This window comes from Ursus arctos, unplaced genomic scaffold (assembly GCF_023065955.2).
Source record: "Ursus arctos isolate Adak ecotype North America unplaced genomic scaffold, UrsArc2.0 scaffold_25, whole genome shotgun sequence".
Classification (NCBI taxonomy): Eukaryota; Metazoa; Chordata; class Mammalia; order Carnivora; family Ursidae; genus Ursus; species Ursus arctos.
In genome coordinates this window covers 38,320,984-38,340,098 of record NW_026622930.1, presented here as the reverse complement: position 1 = coordinate 38,340,098, position 19,115 = coordinate 38,320,984, and the positions used below count along the sequence as shown (strand labels likewise).

Below are 19,115 nucleotides of genomic sequence, written 5' to 3'. Positions count from 1 at the left end.
AGTATGTAGATAGATGATAGATAGATGATAGACAGATGTATAGATTAATATACATACATATATTTCCTAGCTCTGTCCACTGAGAATTAGTGATACCACAGTAGCTATAGTATATTAGACCTCCTTTGAGGATAAATCAGAGTCTTAACTGAATTGGAATATTCCTCTTGTAAATTTAGGATACCTTTTCTAATCATAGAAAAAAAAGTTAGTCTAATCACATTAAAATAGGTTTTTTCCCCTTAAACATAATCTGATGTGCAGTTATAGTTTTTCTACTAAATGTAACAGAGGGTTCTGGGACTGGACAGCACATTTCTAAAACCTTATTGAATAGAAGTGGAGACAAGTTATTTTGAATATGACAGTTATTTTGAAGATTTCATCTATAATTAGGGGAATACTATTCTTTAAAATTATCTTTAGAAGGCTGTTTGATTATATAGTTATTTCTGTGATCTATATTAGAAACACTGCCCATAACTCCACTAGTTGAGATTTGTGATATTCAAACACAACCAAATAACTCTGGTTCTTTTACCTTATACCCAGATGGTATTCAACCAAATATATTTCTTTTAGGTGACATAAACTTTTTAAATTTTAGGTGTCAGCAGCAACAAACCACAACACAATTAGTTGTTATCATTGGAACTTATCACTGCATATCTGGACCAGTGCAACTGCCTCCAACTTGATTTAACTCTAATTTCTCCCAACTCTAACCGTATTACCTGTTTAACCTTTCTTAATCATCCCTTTTATCTTGCAGCTCTGGCATTTAAGACATAAATTCCTTATCAGCTTCAGAAACCAAGTCAAAACACTTGAAGATTCTCTATTCATCAGTCTTACCATATCTAGTAATCTTAATTTCCTACTACTATTTACCATTCTGTTTAGGCCTATTTTGAATATCCTCCACTTGTACTAAATTTGTGATTGCAAATTTGTGATTGCATTGTTCCCCTTACCTAGAAAGCCTTCCCTGCCTCTATTACCAATTCAGTTCAATTCTATTAATTCAACAAAAAAATTAATGAAATATTATAAAACACTTGCCACTAGAGTTAGGCAACAAAAAATGCAAAGCTTAAAAAAAGCAACAACATTAACATTCAATAATTTTACAATCTACATACCTTTAATGTCCTATTTCAAATCCTACATCTTCAATGAATCTTTGCCAGGCTTTCCCAGTCCATGTAACCTTCTGTTTTATAATTCTAATAGCTCTCAATCTCTTCTCTACCACAGACCAAGTTATAAACTATAGAATTTGATTATAAACTATTTTATTGTAATGTGTTTTTGTTGTTTCATGTTATGTCTCCTCAAATAAATGATAAATTGAGTATAAGACTGTCTTTTAGCTCTTCTACATACCCTCAAAATGCCATGCACACTGTACTTTAAAAATACCTACTTTATCTCTTTTATTGATACATGATACCTGTGTGCTAGGCATTTCTCTATTTAAAGTAAAAATAAACCATGGAATCATTGGGTCTCTCAAGGCTAAACCAGTTTTGAACCTCTTAAATAACAAATAAACCAATTACAACATTTTCTTCTTCCTCATATATAGCCAATGTCTTTATTACATCAAAACAACCAATTAATTCAATCACAGGGTCAATAAAATACTTGATATAAAAAGAAAAACTCCAAGTTTTTAACTGAAATTTTCTGTTTTCAACCAGTTGTTGAAGCTTTTATTTTTAAAATACAGTCCGAAATTTTCTTAAACTCTTTCTCTCATTAGAAGTATCTATTCTCTCTGACTTCTATCACGTCTTTGGGAAGGCTTTATTTAATACAATTGTGATACGTTGTGGACACCCTGAAGAAGCAAGAGAGACTCTCACCCAAAATTTGGCTTGATATTGAGACTAATGGTACCACACACACCCCAATACGGTATGAAAAGGTTTATTACTCATATAATGACATTTTCTGGATAGAGCAGGCCAGGACTACCTAGTTTATCTAAAAATGGCTTGAGAGATCAGAGGAAGGAGACTGGCTGTGGGTTTTTATGGTGGTTGAGGGTGGGACCAGAACAAGAGTTCCTATACATGGCTTGAACTTCCCACTGAATGCTAAAGTTGGGAACACCTGGGCTTTCTTATCGGCTTGATCAGATGTGGAGCAGAAAGGAAAGAAAATGCTGTGAAGCTTAAAATCTGTCAGCAGTCACACACCAGAATTTGGAGTCAGACTTTATTACTCGGTAACTCAATGTAACCAATTTAAAAAGCACAAAATACAAAGAGGTTGAGCAATACATTTATATAATTTCATCAAAATTTAAATATCTTCATTTAACCTATATAATTCACAAGCAAATACTGCATATAAAACATGAAGGCAAATTTTTTTGTTAGAAACAGAAAACAAAATTTTAAATGTTCTTCAAAAAAGTTTAAGCAAGAAAATATAACAGTATCATCATTAATACAACGATCTAGTTTTCAGAAATTACTCTAGCCCTTCACATTTAATTTCTTTCCATTAAAGATATTAGAATAACTGATAAAATTAAAAGTTTATTATTTGTTGTATTAGAATAACATATTTTATTCACTATAAATAACATGAATTCTGCGAGAATATTATTAAAGCACCACTCCTTATACTGCAACAGTGAAGCATAAGTGAAACAGTGGTTTTAAAAGCATTTTTTAGTAGCAAAAGTACAAAGTACACCTCAACACTAATTCTGCTAAAAGATCTTCTGATGGCCTAAAGTTCTTGTTCTTATCAAAACACCTAAAATACTACCAGAATGAAACTTAGGTTCTGGGGAGAAGCAGGCTTAATATTTATAGTAAAGATTAATGAAAAATCATCAAATTCTATTATGATTAATTCTGCCTAAATATGGCTTGCAAAATCAAAACCAAGTAAGTAATGATAGCAAATGCTTCAAATAAAACAAAATTTGATGACATAGGGTTAATTGCCCTCAATATTTAAATATATAATCAAATAATGTAACTATGGTAACCCATTACTGCTTTAATCAACAAAAGAAAGTAGTCTTCATTTTTAAGTAATAATGTAAATTTGTGCCCTAGATGATTACGGAGCAGTTAAATAATTTGAGATATTAGTAATTAGTTCAAAAAAAAGTAAACTGTGTTGTATTTTGTGAGGAAGATGAAAAACCTTTTACAGAAGAAGGTGCTGAGTTTTGATCCTGTTCAAATGAAAATGGAAAACTAAAATCATCTTTTCCAGTTCCAAATGTATGAGTTGAAGAGTCTGATGAAAAAGAAAATGTGAAGCCATTGTCTCCTTCTGGTTTTCCAAATAAGTTTCCTGAGGAAGATAAACATTATAATACCATGCTATTCCTGTTACATAATTTGCATCATCTATTAAATTATAGTATACTGTAAACAATAAATAGGGTAACACTGAATCACTTATTAAGCAGATATTTAACTGTATTCCTACAGGGAAAGAACTGTCCTTTGTACTATGAGAAATCAAATAGATCTAAAATTACTTTCAAGTAATTTGAACTCAAGTATAATAAGGGCTAGTATATATGGTAGAAAAAGGGTTACAACACCTCAAATGGAGAGAATAGCACAGAGGCAGAGAAACAGGAACGCATGGGAAGTATTAGAATAACAGAAATCAATTCAGCTTGTCAGGAGCACTAAGAAATAATAAAAAGTTATTAAAAGAGTATTAATGAAAAGGAGCTGGAAAGATAGCTGAATGTCCAACTATAGAATCTGGACTTTATTTTATATGTAAGAGGAAGCCATTAAAATTTTCAAGTGGAGGGGCAAAGGGTGGCTCAGCCAGTTAAACAAAGGAATCTTGATTTTGGCTCAGGTCATGATCCCAGGATTGTGAGATCAAGCCCTGCCTCCCACTCCATGCTGGGTGTAGATCCTGCTTAAGATTCTCACTCTCCCTTTCCCTCTGTTCCCAACCAAACTAATTTTTTGTCAAATTTTCAAGTGAAGATATGACAGGATTTGAACTACTTTGTAAAGATTACCAAGGAAAGAATGCGTAGAAAGGCTGGAACAGTAGAGCGTCTAGAAGCAGGGAGAACAAGAAAGAAATGATGAAAGCTTGGTCTTACAGTCATAGCAAAGTGAATGGAGAAAGATGCTGGGTCTGAGAGATACTGCAGAAGTCAAACTAATTCAACTATTATTTATGAGTTACTACAATGTACTGTTTGTGGCATTGTTCAAGGAAATGGACAGAACAGTGAAAAGGCTTCTATAGTTCTAAAAGGAATTTTTTTAAAGATTTTATTTATTTTAGAGAGAGAGAGAGAGCACAAGCTGGGGGGAGGAACAAAGGGGGAGAGAGAAGGAGAAAATCTCAAGCAGACTCCACGCTAAGCATGGAGACTTATGCAGGGCTCCATCTGACAACCCTGAGATCATGACCTGAGCCAAAACCAAGAGGCAGATGCTTAAACACCTGAGCCACCCAGGCACCCCAAGAGGATTTTTTGAAATCAACTTTACATAAAGAATTATTTGGTTAATTACTCCAAGAATTGCCTCTAAGGAAAAATATTATTTTTCATTCACTGTATTATGTAAGACTATAAATATTAAAATATTTTAATATCTTTATTACAATTTTAATTATTAACAACTCAAAATGCAGTAATCTAAAAACTTACTTTAAGTCTTTTAAAGCACTTGTATTTTTTCCATGAAGAAACAATTCAATTAAGCAGAACAATTTACTTTGTAGCACTTTGAAATTTCATGTATCTTTAAACACCTCAATTATTTCACCCTCAATAAAGCTAAGCCTACCAGCAGTAGGGTGGGTGAATGGAGGGATGGTTAGAAAGACAGATGGACTGACTGATTACCAGATACTTGAGTTCTTCCTGTATCCCTTTATTTTTCCACTGACTTCAGTACATATCCATAAGACTTAAATGAAGAAAAATAGCTGTAACATAGCTAAAGGCTCAGAAAGATTTAAAATCTTGAATCTCCCTTTGAATAAATGAATTTGATGTTTTTATTTAATTTCAGAAGAAAAGATGTTCATATAAAGTCTTCATAAAACTCCTAGGCTCATTATGAATAAAATAATAGATTAATGTGCAAGGTGCTATGGACAATACAAACGTGAATAAAACAGAATCCCTGCACTCAAAGACCTGTAATTAGAAGAGACTTACTAACATAGCATAATTTCAAGAAAAAGAAGAGATTTTTATATATATTAATAAATAATAACAGACAACAGAATATTTTACAGTATATTAAAAAAGAAACATACAGAAAAGTGAAGAAGAGATCTTTTGGGGATGAAAAGTTGAAGGGAAATAAAAGAATTTATGGGACCTGGTCTTGGAAAATGGTTAGAAAGAAATAGAAGTTGAGGATTTCAGGAAGAAAAAAGTGGGTAAGAAGGTGTTGGCATATTTGGGATGTAGTGAGTTCTTCAGTCTGACCAAAAGCATATATTATTTTTATAAGAGAAAAGGCTTAAAAGATATGTTGGAACAAGGTTAGATACATCACAATAGAATAAAAGAAAATAATCATATGATCATCTCAATAAATGCAGAAAAAGCATTTGACAAAATTCAACATCCATTCATGATAAAAATTTAACAATTTAGACATAGAAGGAACATATCTCAACATAATAAAAGCCATATATGACAAGCCCACAGGTAACACTGTACTCAATGGTGAAAGGAGGAGAGCTTTTCCTTTAGGATCAGGAACAAGACAAGGGTGCCCACTCTTACCACTCCTATTCAAAGCAGTACTGGAAGTCCTAGATAGAGCAATCAGGCAAGAAAAAGAAATGAACATATGTGTGTGTGTGTGTATATATATGTATATATATGCACACAATGGAATATTATTGAGACATTAAAAAACCAGGAAATCCTGCCATTTACAGTAACACTAACGGCATTATGCTAAGTGAAATAAGTCAGACAGAGAAAGACAAATAATGTATGATTTCACTTGTATGTGGAACTGAAAGAAAGGAAGAAAAAAAGAAAAAGGAAATGTCCACTATTCTATCACCAGAGCCAAAGCAGTACTGAATATAAAATATACTATATGTATACACATATATATTTATATGTTGAATGAATCAGTTAATCATGGGATAAGAGAAGAAAGAAGATCCAATAAAAAGTAAGCACCAGAGATATAGGAGGAAATCTAAAAACTTCAGAAAGAAGATGAGAATAGTCAACTATATCAAATGCTACAAAATAGTGAATATGATAATAAATACAAAATACCCATAATGTTTAATAATTGTTAAATCACTAGTAGTTATTGGAGAATTTGGTGGAGTAGTGAAAGAAGCTAAATTGCTACAAAAAATAATTAGTGAGTGGTGCACAACAGAATTTTAAAAGAATAAACTGAGGGCCTGAGAAAATCAGAGGCAAACTAAAAAAGTGGAGAAGTTAACATGTTTTTACATGTAGCAAACTTCAAATCACTTACCAATTTCTTGTTGTGATGATAGAGGATTTAAATTTCCTGCAGAATAATGTTCATTAAACTGAAAAATAATTTCCATTCAGTATTACTCAAGAAATCAGTGAAACAGTAGATATGGCATTTATATTTGAATATAAAGCCTGGTTCTTCTAATAAGCATAATTAGAGTAGACAAAATGGCAACATTCTATATAGCACACTACTGTACTTTAAAAAAGAGATCTATCTTTAAAACCTATCATTTGTTTATATTAAAATAAGGCTTATTGATTTGATTCCAGCCATAGATAATATATTAAAAGGTATATATAGTATACTAAAGATAGTTCCTACTTTGGAATATTAATATAACCTAAAATTCTAATTAACATTTGCTTTACTCTGAAGGCCTTTTACAAAACAGGTTCTTGGTATTGTTTTCCTGCCCATAAAAGTAATAGGAAATAAGACAGTTTCATGTCAGTTCAGATCAAGTTTTGCTGCCAAAAGTCTGTTTTCTCTGTAAAACAGGGTTTGTTTTTTTTTAAATGGGATCATGGCAACATAGTTTTCTGTCCCCTTTTTTTCTCTTAATGGTGTATTATGAGCATTTTCCCATATCACTAGTCTTCCAAAACCAGATTCTTTTCATGGCATTTTCATATTTTTCCATATGAACATACCATACAGTTTCTTTCTTTTTTTAAAGTTTTTATTTAAATTCCAGTTAGTTAACATACAGTGTAATATTAGTTACAGGTGTACAATTTAGTGATTCAATACTTACATACAACACCCAGTGATCGTCACAAGTGCACTCCTTAATTAACCCCCCCCCCCCCCACCTCCCTACCCTCTGGTAACCATCAGTTTGTTCTCTATAGTTAAGAGTCTGTTTCTTGGTTTGCAATCATTCTTTCTCTTTGGACATTTAGGTTACTTCTGTTTTTTTCTAATACAAATTACACTTGAGTAAATACTGTTATGCACAGATTTGCATTTTTTTGACAATTAATAAGGAAAGCATTTTCCCAGGGATTTTTATAAGTCACTTGAATTTCTTTTTCAGTGAATTATTTATTCACCTAAAGAACTTTGTATATACCTCTACTGAGGCAGTAATTCTTATTAATCCATATAAGCTTTTTACATATTAAAGATATTAATTCCTTATCATATTATTGCAAATATTTTATATCACATTATCATTTTGTCTCTAAAATGTTTTTAACATATAAAACTTTTCTATGGAACCAAACCCAAACTCTTTTTATTTTCTTTTGACTCTTCTTCCACTGTTTTAATGCTCAGAGAATTCTTCCTTTTATTAAGATCTGATGAATATTTAAAGTTCAAGACTTTCTAGCCCATACTATTGATCAATTTATCAATCCTTGTATCACTATCACATTTTGATTGCTCTTGGTTCCTCCTCACCAGTCTTCTTTTCCACAATATTCTTATTATTAATGTCTGTAGGATCTATAATACTATTTTATTTGCAAAATAGGTAAATTGTCTCATCTTTTTGTTAGTCTAATGATAAGTTTATAAGTTCTGTCAATTTTTCTCAAAGAACCAACTTTGGCTTTGTCAATTTTCTCTGTTGCTTATTTTCTATTTCATTGATTTCTCTTATCTCCCTTATTTTTTCATTCTATTTACTTTGGGTTTACTTTGTTCTTCTTTTTTTAGATTTTCTTTCTTTTTTTAAAGATTTTATTTATATATTTGATAGAGATAGAACACACAGCAGGGGGAGCAGCAGGCAGAGAGAGAGAGAAGCAGGCTCTCGGCTGAGTGGGGAGCCCAATGCAGGGCTCAATCCCAGGACCCTGGGACCATGACCTGAGCCGAAGGCAGACACTTAGGCAACTGAGCCACCCAGGCGCCCCATTTTCTAGATTTTCAAGATGAAAACTTAGGTCACTGATTTTAGACCTTTCTTCTTTTCTATTAACTGAATTATTTAAAGTATTAATTAAATTATTTAAAGCTATGGTTTTATTTTGGTTTTGGCAACATCCCTCAATTTTGATACACTGAATTTTCATAATCATTCATTTCAAAATCTTTTCTAATTTCTCTCATGATTTCTTCTTTGATCCATGGCCTAATTATTTAGGATTTTCCTTCTATCTTATTGATTTCTAATTTAATTATATTGTGGGCAGAGAACATACTCCGTATGATCTTAATCCTTTGAAATTAAGACTCATTTTATGGCCCAGAATATGGTCTTGGTGAATGTACCATCAGCACTTGAAAAGAATATACAGGCACACCTCAGAAATATTACAGGTTTGGTTCCAGACCATCACAAAAATGTGAATATCACAATAAAGCAAGTCAAATGAATTTTTTGGTTTCCCAATACATACAAAGGTTATGTTTACACTACACTATTAGTGTGCAATAGCATCATGTCTTAAAAACTGCAATATTTGAATTTTAAAATACTTTATTGCTAAAAAAAATGCAAACTTTCATCTGAGCTTTCAGTGAGTTGTAATCATTGATCAGACCACCATAACAAATATAATAATAATGAAAAAGTTTGAAATATTGTAAGAATTACCAAAATGTGACAGAGATATGAAGTGAGCAAATGCTTTTGGAAAAATGATGCCAGTAGATTTGTTTGACACAGGGTTGCCACAAACCTTCAATTTATTAAAAAAAAAAAAAGCAGTATCTGCAAAGTGCAATAAAACAAGACATCCCTATATAAGCTGCAGAACTAAGTATGCTGGATGTGGTTAGTTTCTATAAATGTCAGTTAGGTCAAGAGGGTTGATGGTATTGTTCAGATTTTATAGATCTTTATTGATTATGTTGTCTAATTCAATCAAGTGCTGACAGAAGGGTGCTAAAAATCTCCAATCAAGTTTGTGTTTTTTTCTATTTCTCCCTTTGATTCAGTCAATTTTTGTGTCTGTATTTTTTTAGTATAGTTGACAATGTTACATTAGTTTTGGGTGTAAAACTTAGTGAACTGACAAGTTTATACCTGATGTTATGTTCACCACATGTATAGCTACAATCTGCCCCATTACATTGCTATTACAATATCATTGACTGTATTCCTTATGGTCTGCTTTTCATTTGTTTCTGTATTTTGAAGTTGTTATTAGGCACATACACATTTGTCATTGTTATATCTTGCTTAAGAACTGCCCCTTTTATTTTATTTTTCTATTAGAGAGGGAGAGAGAGTGAGCAGGGGGGAGAGGGAGAGGGAGAAGCACACTCCCCGCTGAGCAGGGAGCCCGATGCACAGCTAGATCCCAAGACCCCGGGATTATGACCTAAGCCGAAGGCAGATGCTTAACCAACTGAACAACCCAGTCGCCCCTAGCCCTTTTATTCTTAAGAAATGTCTTTATCTCTAGCAATATTCTTTGTCTTGAAGATTACCTAAAATGATGTAAGTATAGCCACTGTAACCTTCTTACAGTTTTCATGATATATCTTTTTCCATCCACTTACTTTTTTTTCCTTTCAAGATTTTTTAAAGTTGTAGTTAGTTAAAATATAGTGTAGTATTAGTTTCAGGGTAGAATTTACTGCTTCATGATTGCATATAACACCCAGTGCTCATTACATCAAGTGCCCTCCTTAATACCGATCACCCATTTACCTCATTCCCCCACCCACCTCCTCTCTAGCAACCCTCAGTTTGTTCCCGATTGTTGAGAGTCTCTTATGGTTTGCCTCTCTCTGTTTTTATCTTACTTTATTTTTCCTTCTCTTCCCCTATTTTCATCTGTTTTGTTTCTTAAATTCCATATATGAATGAAATCATATGGTATTTGTCTTTCTCTGACCGACTTATTTCACTTAGCATAATACCCTCTAGTTCCATCCACATTGTTGCACATGACAAGCATTCATTCTTTTTGGTGGCTGAGTAATATTCCTGTGTGTGTGTGTGTGTGTGTGTGTGTGTGTGTGTGTGTATCATGTCATCTGCAAATAGTGGAAGTTCGATGGGTATTAAGGAGGGCACTTATTGTCATGAGCACTGGGTGTTGTATGTAAGTGATGAATCACTGAATTCTACCCTGAACCTAATATTACACTGTATGTTAACTAACTGGAATTTAAATAAAAACTTGAAAAAAGAAAAAATAAAGTGTGCTTCTTGTTGATAGCTTATAGTAGGGTCATATTTTTTGATCTACTCTTATAATCTCCACCTTTAATGGAGTATTTAGCCCATTTATAGTTAATGTGATTATTAAAACTTTTCATATTTGGGTCTAACATTTTACTATTTGTTTTCTGTTTGCTCTCTCTGTGTTTTGTTACTCTATTACTTCTCTGCTTTATTTTGGGTTGATTTTTTTGGATTACATTTTAATTTATTGCCAATCTTATTTTTGAACATTTTCTTGATTATTCTTGACCAGGAAACTTAGTAATTATCTGCCAATCTCATTCCCCACCCCAACACTACAAAGCAAAACAAAACAAAAAATTAAAGATAAACCATCTTTCTAGGATTCCAATTAGATTAGAATTCAATTACATTTATAAATTATTTGGGGAAGAAATACATATTTACAATATTTTATTCTATATAGCTACTTTCTATGTCTATGTACTCAATAATTTTTGTCAGTAGTTCTTGTGGTCTGCTTTACCCAAATGTACATGTTTCTTGTTAAGGTGACATACATGTATTTTGCATTAATGTTAATATTGTAAATGACAATTATCTCATTGTATTCTACTTTTTTATGCCCAGCACACACCTGGGAATTACCTGTTTTTGAAATAAGCATTGAGATAAAAATTGAGACAAAATTGAAGACATGAAATACTATGAAATGTATAGTACTATATCGTCCATCAATAAACTTATAATTTCAACAATTTAAGATAATGTGGGGGGTATAGGAATAAAATATTCTAATCCATATAAAACTGGTTAAATGTGACTAATCTAAATGAACAACAATATAATACTTATTATATTACACTACTACATACATTAGCATTATTAAGTGGTTAGAATTTTTGCAAGGCTTTATGCATATAAACTCATTTAATATCCATAAAACTAATGGCTACATCCAAAATCCTACATCCAGTACACACTCAGCCAGTGTGTCAGCAGAGTCTGGTCTTAACCACTACACTGTGCTGTCTCTACTGATCAAATAAAGTATATCTTAATTTTCAGTCTCAATTGCCAAATACAGAAATAAACATTTTACTGTTCTATCACTGAATAGCAGAAATCACTATTAGAAGAAAAATAGGTCTTTTAAAATTAACCAATAACGTTGCTATGTACACATATGTAAATAAAAAGACCTGGGGAATTTTTCACACTGAGAAATGAAAAGTTTGTTTAGAAGTTAGGCACATAGACTATAAAGCCAAATTAATTTTAAACTGCCTTTAAGTGCAATTTAAATCATCCCTATCCTGATATTCTCTTTTTTATAAACAGATACCAACTGAGGGCACCTGAAATTGAAAACAAAAACATAATGGGGAAACGGTGCTGCATTATCAATACTCGGAATCTTTTTTAAAAATTGCCTCTGCTTTGTACTCTGCTCCAAGATAGTTTGAAACTAAAGAATTAAAATTACTTGGGGGGGGGTACCTGGGTGGCTCAGTCGGTTAAGCTTCCGACTCTTCATTTTCACTCAGGTCATGATCTCAGGGTCATGAGATGGAATCCCAAGTCGACCTCTGCATTCAATGGGGAGTCTACTTAAGATTCTCTCCTTCCCTCTGCCTCTTCCTCTGCTTGCTCACTTGTTCACACCCTCTCTCAAATAAATAAATACACCTTAAAAGAAAAAAGATTCTTTCTCCCTCCCTCTGCCCCTCCCCACCCCTGCTTGCATGCATGTGCGCATGTGTGCTCTTTCTCTCTTGAAAAAAACTACTTGAGATTGATTTCAGTGTACAGTTTTTTAGAAATAAAACTTTAGCTTCTCATATTACCTGATCTGATGAGATTTCTGAATCAAATATAGTAGAATCAAATAAATTCAATCCAGGAGATCTAGAAGTATAATTCATAAGAAAAGAAAATCCAGGGGATTCCTTTTGTGTTTGACCTTCAGGCATTATATTTCTATTTCTGTTACAAAGAAATAAGAAATAATAAACATGTTAAAAATATATTACTAAATATTGCAGACTGGTAAACAATAGCACAGAAGTAAGAATCAACACAGTAGGGTAAGGGAGAGAATAGTTATTGAAGTGACAAACCTCTTGAGAAAAAGATGGTCTGAGGTGGAGAATAATGTTAAAGTAGAACAATTACGGAATAATAATGAATTCCAACTGAGAATATACTGTCCGGCTCAATTCTAGGTATTTCCACTGGCATTAGCTTACTTATTCCTCATAGTAAACCTACGAAATAGGTACTATTAATACCACCTCCATTTTACAGAAGAAAATTTTGAAGCATAGAAAGGATAAATGACTTTCTCCAAGAAATATAAGTGCCACAGTTGGGATTTGAATTCAGCAATCCAGATTCAAAGTCAGAGCTCTTAACTTGAGGATATATTTTCTCCAAGATCTTGAAAGACAATGATAAGATTTTAGTCTTGATGAGAAGTCAGCTGTTACATATTGTTGCATAAGGAAGTTAAACTATAAAATGATTTGGGAAAAATAGAGAACACGGTGGTTAGACGAATTCTGGAGGTAGAGCTGCCTGTATTTTTTTTTCTTTTAAATATCCGTGTCTTGGCTTTCATATTGTGCATATTGGCCTCTATGGCACTACAAGTAAACATGAAAATAGTTCCCATTTCCATGCTATAACACCATTTAAAATTAGTATGGACAAGGTAAACTTTGCAATGATTAATATTCATTTGGATAACTACAATTAAATGAATATTAAATCAAGCAAGAAATAGGCTATGTTCAATATGCTCTAGATGTCAGGGTGTAATATTCAATGTTATTTAAAACTTAATTTTCTTTTTTTCTCTAAAGGGACATCTTCTCTGTATGTGGGTGCTCAAATGAAAACTGAGGAATTCATTCTGACCATAAGAACAAAATTCAGACACAAGAGAGTGCTTGCCTCCTCCTCTAAAAGAATAGATTTGCTCATTATCTCTCTCTCCAGACATCATTTCCCATATCATTAATGAAAATGCTTACAAGTACCAATCCCAAAATTCTGTCTTCAAGCGTAAGTTATAAATTTAAAAAAGAGTGGTTCATTATACTAAAAAAGTCAAATTCCAGCAACACTAATGCTAAAAATGACATTAAATTTCTTAGCATCCATGCAGCATATTTCCATGAGTTTTCTATTATGTGCAGATTTATTTTCCTTAAGAAGTAAAATGAAGTTTGAATAGTACAGTCTGTGGTGTGGTGACATCAGCAACTGTCAGTTCCTGCCCATCAACGAGTCCCAATTCTTTCAATGTCTTGGAGAGCTTTGGCCTTGTTCGTTCTTCAATAGAGGTTACTGACTGTAAGTAAAGTGTTCTATTTTTTCCCTCTAATGTGGCTGTGATGGCTGGAGATTTCATCTGCAGAGAAGCACTATTAGTTAAATAATCCAAAACCTCCTGCAGTTTAGCGGATGGAGAAAACTGAATATTTTGAGGAAGCTTGCTACAAACTGGGCAGTTTTCCTTTCTCTCTGCTTCAAATGTGTACATGTACAGTCCATCTGCATCATTGAATACCAAGTATTAGGAGGAATATATGCACTTGTGGCTATTTTAAAAACCTCAGTGGCACACACAGCTGCAATGACTGTATTTGTAGAAGCTACTGCAGGAATGATTCATTTTACTACTCCTTGAGTGAGTCTATAGGTAACACCCCTAATATTATATTGTGATTCTCTCTCAACGGACTTTTGGAAAATCCACTGAATATGATCAGGATCATCTCCATCTAATGGAACTCCTTCTCCAAAAGCTGCTCCTTAGGCCGCTGCAGTATCCTTACATACTCAATACAGTATTCTGGTAGCCTGGACATAGATGCAATGGTGCACATGGGAAAATTAACCTGTGGAGGATACAGTTCTAGTGTGCATTCAATACAAGCAGTCATTCCAGGCAGAATCACCATGGCATTTCCTTTAAAACCTTCTGTCCCCCCATCTATCAAAAGGACAATGGAGCTTGGATCTAATACACCATCTTCATAATTTAGAAGAGATATCAGCATGCCATTTATCCATCTTCTGGCTATGATAGGGTCCAGTCCACATACAATTTTATGAAACCGTCGATAGAAAGTGTCATTAAAATCCTGAAATCTTGTTGAAATGTGGAACTACATTACAATTAGAAGCTCTGTCATTTAGAAATTCTGCAGCAACTTCAGCCTTAGGTCTTTCAACATCTTTAGGCCTATATAAAAACTGCTTTTTAGACTGGAAGCATCTATAGTGTCCATGTCTATAACAAATCTATCTAAAACCAGACAATGCCAGATTTTTCAGGAGCTCACATCCTAAGCTGCCAGCTCCAATGACCAGAACTTTACATGTATCTAACAAAAACTGGAGAGATTCAGTGCTCGGTTCAAAATCAGGATGTGTGAAGGGTCCAGATCGCTCGAGGAACTTCTTTACATGGTTCCAGCGACCTTCCCAGTCTCCAGTGTCCCCACACCCACCATCAACAGCCATTTTCTCAGTCAGCAGCTCCTCTATTCTTCTTTTCTTCTCCGACTCCTCGCCATCCGCCACATTGTTCTCCTGAGCTGCCTGCATTTAAATCTCAACTCTATCACTGACAAGTTGTATCACCTGGGATTCTGTTTCCTCTTCTATAAAATAAGTATAATAATGTATTTACATCTCATAAAATTGTGAATATTAAATGAGCAATATTTATAAAGAATTTAGACACAGTTAATGCTATTGTCAAATAAGATAGAAATCTGAAGATACTTCCATAACTGTCTCCACTGACCATCAAGAAGTCCCTTAACTTTACAGATCAGTTTTCTCATCCATCAACAGATGTTTCAGCATATAGCTGCCATATCCTTTTACAGTTCTCATATTTGATGATGAGTTCCACTTTGAATATACTGTGTGTAGAGTCAACAGCATGTCTTTAATATATAAAACTCTTATTAGCTATTTAAAGTACAGAAGTATAACATGGGTGAGAGATTTCTGACGTGGAATCTGTTTGACATATGTTTTAAAAGAATCTTACACGTTTGTAGTTTAAAAAGGGACTAAACTAAACAAAAAGCTTAAATACAGCCTATTCTCTTGGCTATAAACTACAAATCTGTGGTTTCCAAAGTTAAATAATAATGTTAAGAGATATTTCTGCCTACCAAGATTACTTAACAGATCGCAATTCTTGCTTTAGACACTACAACATAAAGAAAAATGACAGCTGGAACATTATTCAATGATGTCCACAATCTACCATACATAATAGTAGCTTTTTAGCTTGATATTTAATATTTTCCATACATTTTTTATCCTTTGGAAAATCTTAAATGTATATACTATGTGCTAGATAAGTACTCAGAATCTATACCACCTTCAGCTGAATGCTGTAGGAAAATGGGAAGGAGGTTCTATGAAACAAGAATGGCAGAATGTTAATAATTGTTTAAACAGGACAATAGGTACATGGAGGTTCATTATGCTAGTCTTTCTCTCCTTTGTGTATTTGAAATATTCCATAATAACACCTTTTTAAAGTTATAGGAACTAGACATTTTACTATTCCTATCAATTGTTTATAAAATATTGGCTCAATATATATAGATTCTTTAATGATAATTATTAATTAAAATCCTACGTTTCAAAAGAGGGGGTTTTAGGGAATGATAATTTCTCCAAAGGTTCAGGTGTTTTCACAGCTTCAGGAGTTCTTAAAAATAAAGGAATTTCAGGAGTTTGTAGAAAATTCTCAGCCCTTTCTTCTACTTCATCACTATTATTTTCTATTGGCTTCCCAAAATGTTCTGCACATATAACCTGCAAATTCAAAATAACAGAAAACTATAAAAATGAATGCTATTTTTTAAAAAAGGTTATCACATTAACAAATTCACATATGCAAAAATGTGTGAGGAAGAAAACACCATAATAACCTATGATGTTATCATTTCATAGACAAAATTAGTAAAATAAGAATAATTGATGAAAGTGATACCAAAATATAATTGTGCAAAGTATGGAAAAATAATTATTTTAATTTTCTAATTTTTCTTTTCTTCCCAGTTCCACCTCCCTTACCTCTCCCTGAAAAAGTAAATGATAACCAGAACATACTCAAATTGATGAAGAAAAATGTTTAGGATTTTTTTTTTTTAATTTCCACATCATGCGCTGGCTCAGGAATTGTATATGATACAGGAAGGAAAAAGTGATTTACTTCTAAGCAATCTTTTTCTCATTGGCTGTGTTCTTTGTACATTTTTGTCCTTATAAATTCATTACGCTACTTTCTCTGCAAAGGTTGAGAATGTGAATACTAATTTTCCTTTATATCATTTTGTAGGGTAGGACTATAATTTCTCAAATATGTTTGCTATACTAAATCCTACTTCAGAAACAATTTGGGTCTCTCCACCAAAAAAATTTTAAATGTTCTTTTTACCTGTTTTTCTTGAGCAGAATTCTACTATGTCATTTGTCTTGTTTTAACTCTTAGTAGCTAACTTAGTAAAGCCAACAAACATTGTCTACATCTATCATTAAAGTTTTCCACTATTAAAAAATATTTTGAAAATATTTTTGTGGCAACCACTGGTCTTGAGCTGCCTTAGAAAATCATTCAGTTTTACCAAACAAAATTGTTTTCTTCAGTTGTGATTTAGTTGTGGCATCAATATATACAGTCAATTATTAATGACAACTCTTTCTGTATATTTTCATGTAAACTTTTTGTGGCTTCATTTTTTAATCTAATACTTCTCTAAGGAATAGAAGCTTTAACACCACAGGAACTTGATTACCAACCTAATAACACCTAGACCTCATACATATAATCTTCATTAAACTTAATCTGAAATTAAAGTGGAAACAATATTTTAAATTGGAACATTTTGCTTAGAAATTAGAAATCAAATATTTGACTTACTTGTGAAGCACATTTTGATTCCCTCAATTGTCTTACTGTCCCTTTATCTTCACACTCAGCATCTGTTTATTATAGGAGAACAAACTATTTTTTCTTTTAGCAATTTAATTGTAAATAAAACATACAGACAATAAGAAATTGCCAATATTTAACTGCTTTTGACCTACAAAAATAGCAATTTCATACAGTTTAACCCAATCCATACAGATTGAGAATAAAACGCATACGAACAGTTTAATAAAGAAAATATATTCTAGAGAATACCCATGTAACCACGACCCAGGTAAAGAAACAGAACATCATACATACTCCAAAAGGCCCCATATTCCTCATATCATCCCCTCAGAGGTAATCACTATCCTGACTTTTGTAAGGATTATTTCCTTGATTTGCTTTCTCTAGTTTTATCACCTAAGTAATACAGTTTATTTTTCCTGTTAAAACATTTTATGATAAAATGGTAATATAGGTGTTCTTTATCTTGTTTTTTTTTTCGTTCAGCATATGCTTGTGCAATTCAACCGTATTGTTTCATATAGACATAATTTGCTTATTTGTATTGATGTAAAGTATTCCATTGTACAAACACAACATAATATAGCTATATTCTACTAGCAAATGGACATTCAGGGTGTTTCTACTTTGAAACTATTACAAACAGTGATGATATGAACATTCCTTTACATATATACTTGGATGTATGTACTTGTATTTCTCCAGGTATATACCTAGGAGTGGAATTACGAGGTATAGAGCATGTGTATCTTTCATTTTACCAAATTTTAAACTATTTTCCAAAGTTTAGTTTCCAAACTATTTATCAATTTTGTTGTGGTACCTAGCCATCCCAAGTTACCTTAGGAACTCATTCAATTTCACCAGACAAAACTATTAGCTCTAATTATAATTTAGATATGGTCTCAATATATAGTCATTTACAAATGAGAGTACCCCCCCAATAGTTACAAGAGTTCTTATTGTCCTGTATTTTCGTTAATGCTTAGTACTGTCAGACTTTCTGAATTTGCTAATCTGTTGGATGTGTTAATAGCTCACCGTGGCTTTATTTTTCAGTTTCCTAATTTGCTGAGCATCTTTTCAGATGTTTATTTACCACATGAGTTTCTCTATTTGAAGTGCCTATATTTTGCACATATTTCTAATTGGGTTGTCTTATTTTTCTTGGTTTGTAGAAATTCTTTATACATTTTTGGAAACTAGTCCTTTGACAGTTTTAGGTGTTAAAAGTATATCCTCTTGTCTTCCTTTTTTTTTTTTTTAAGATTTTTATTTATTTGAGAGAGAGAGAGAGAGAAGGCATAAGTAGGCAGAGTGGCAGGCAGAGGAAGAGGGAGAAGCAGACTCCCCGCTAAGCAGGGAGCCTAATGCAGGACTTGATCCCAAGACCCTGAGATCATGACCTGAGCTGAAAGCAGCTGCTTAACCGACTGAGTCACCCAGGTGCCCCTTCCATTCTTTTTGTAATGTCTTTTGATGAACAGAAATTCTGAAGTTTAATATAGCCAAATTTAGCAAACTTTCTTTTATGATTGGGCTTTTTAATTCTTATTTA

At 32.8% G+C, this 19,115-nt stretch overlaps 1 protein-coding gene and 1 pseudogene across 1 annotated transcript in view; both read right to left on the bottom strand.

Moving 5' to 3' along the window:
• Positions 1–3,124: 3,124 nt before the first annotated feature.
• Positions 3,125–19,115, bottom strand: part of CUNH14orf39 (chromosome unknown C14orf39 homolog) — a 131,368-nt gene continuing 115,377 nt past the window's right edge. The window contains exons 15-19 of the mRNA XM_057318688.1: positions 17,543–17,604; positions 16,256–16,434; positions 12,429–12,567; positions 6,486–6,543; positions 3,125–3,324 (exon numbers count right to left, since the gene is read on the bottom strand). Coding sequence (XP_057174671.1) covers positions 3,125–3,324; positions 6,486–6,543; positions 12,429–12,567; positions 16,256–16,434; positions 17,543–17,604 — 638 coding nt within the window. The remainder of the gene's footprint in view (positions 3,325–6,485; positions 6,544–12,428; positions 12,568–16,255; positions 16,435–17,542; positions 17,605–19,115) is intronic.
• On the bottom strand, positions 13,724–15,168 carry LOC113242401 (NEDD8-activating enzyme E1 catalytic subunit-like; annotated as a pseudogene).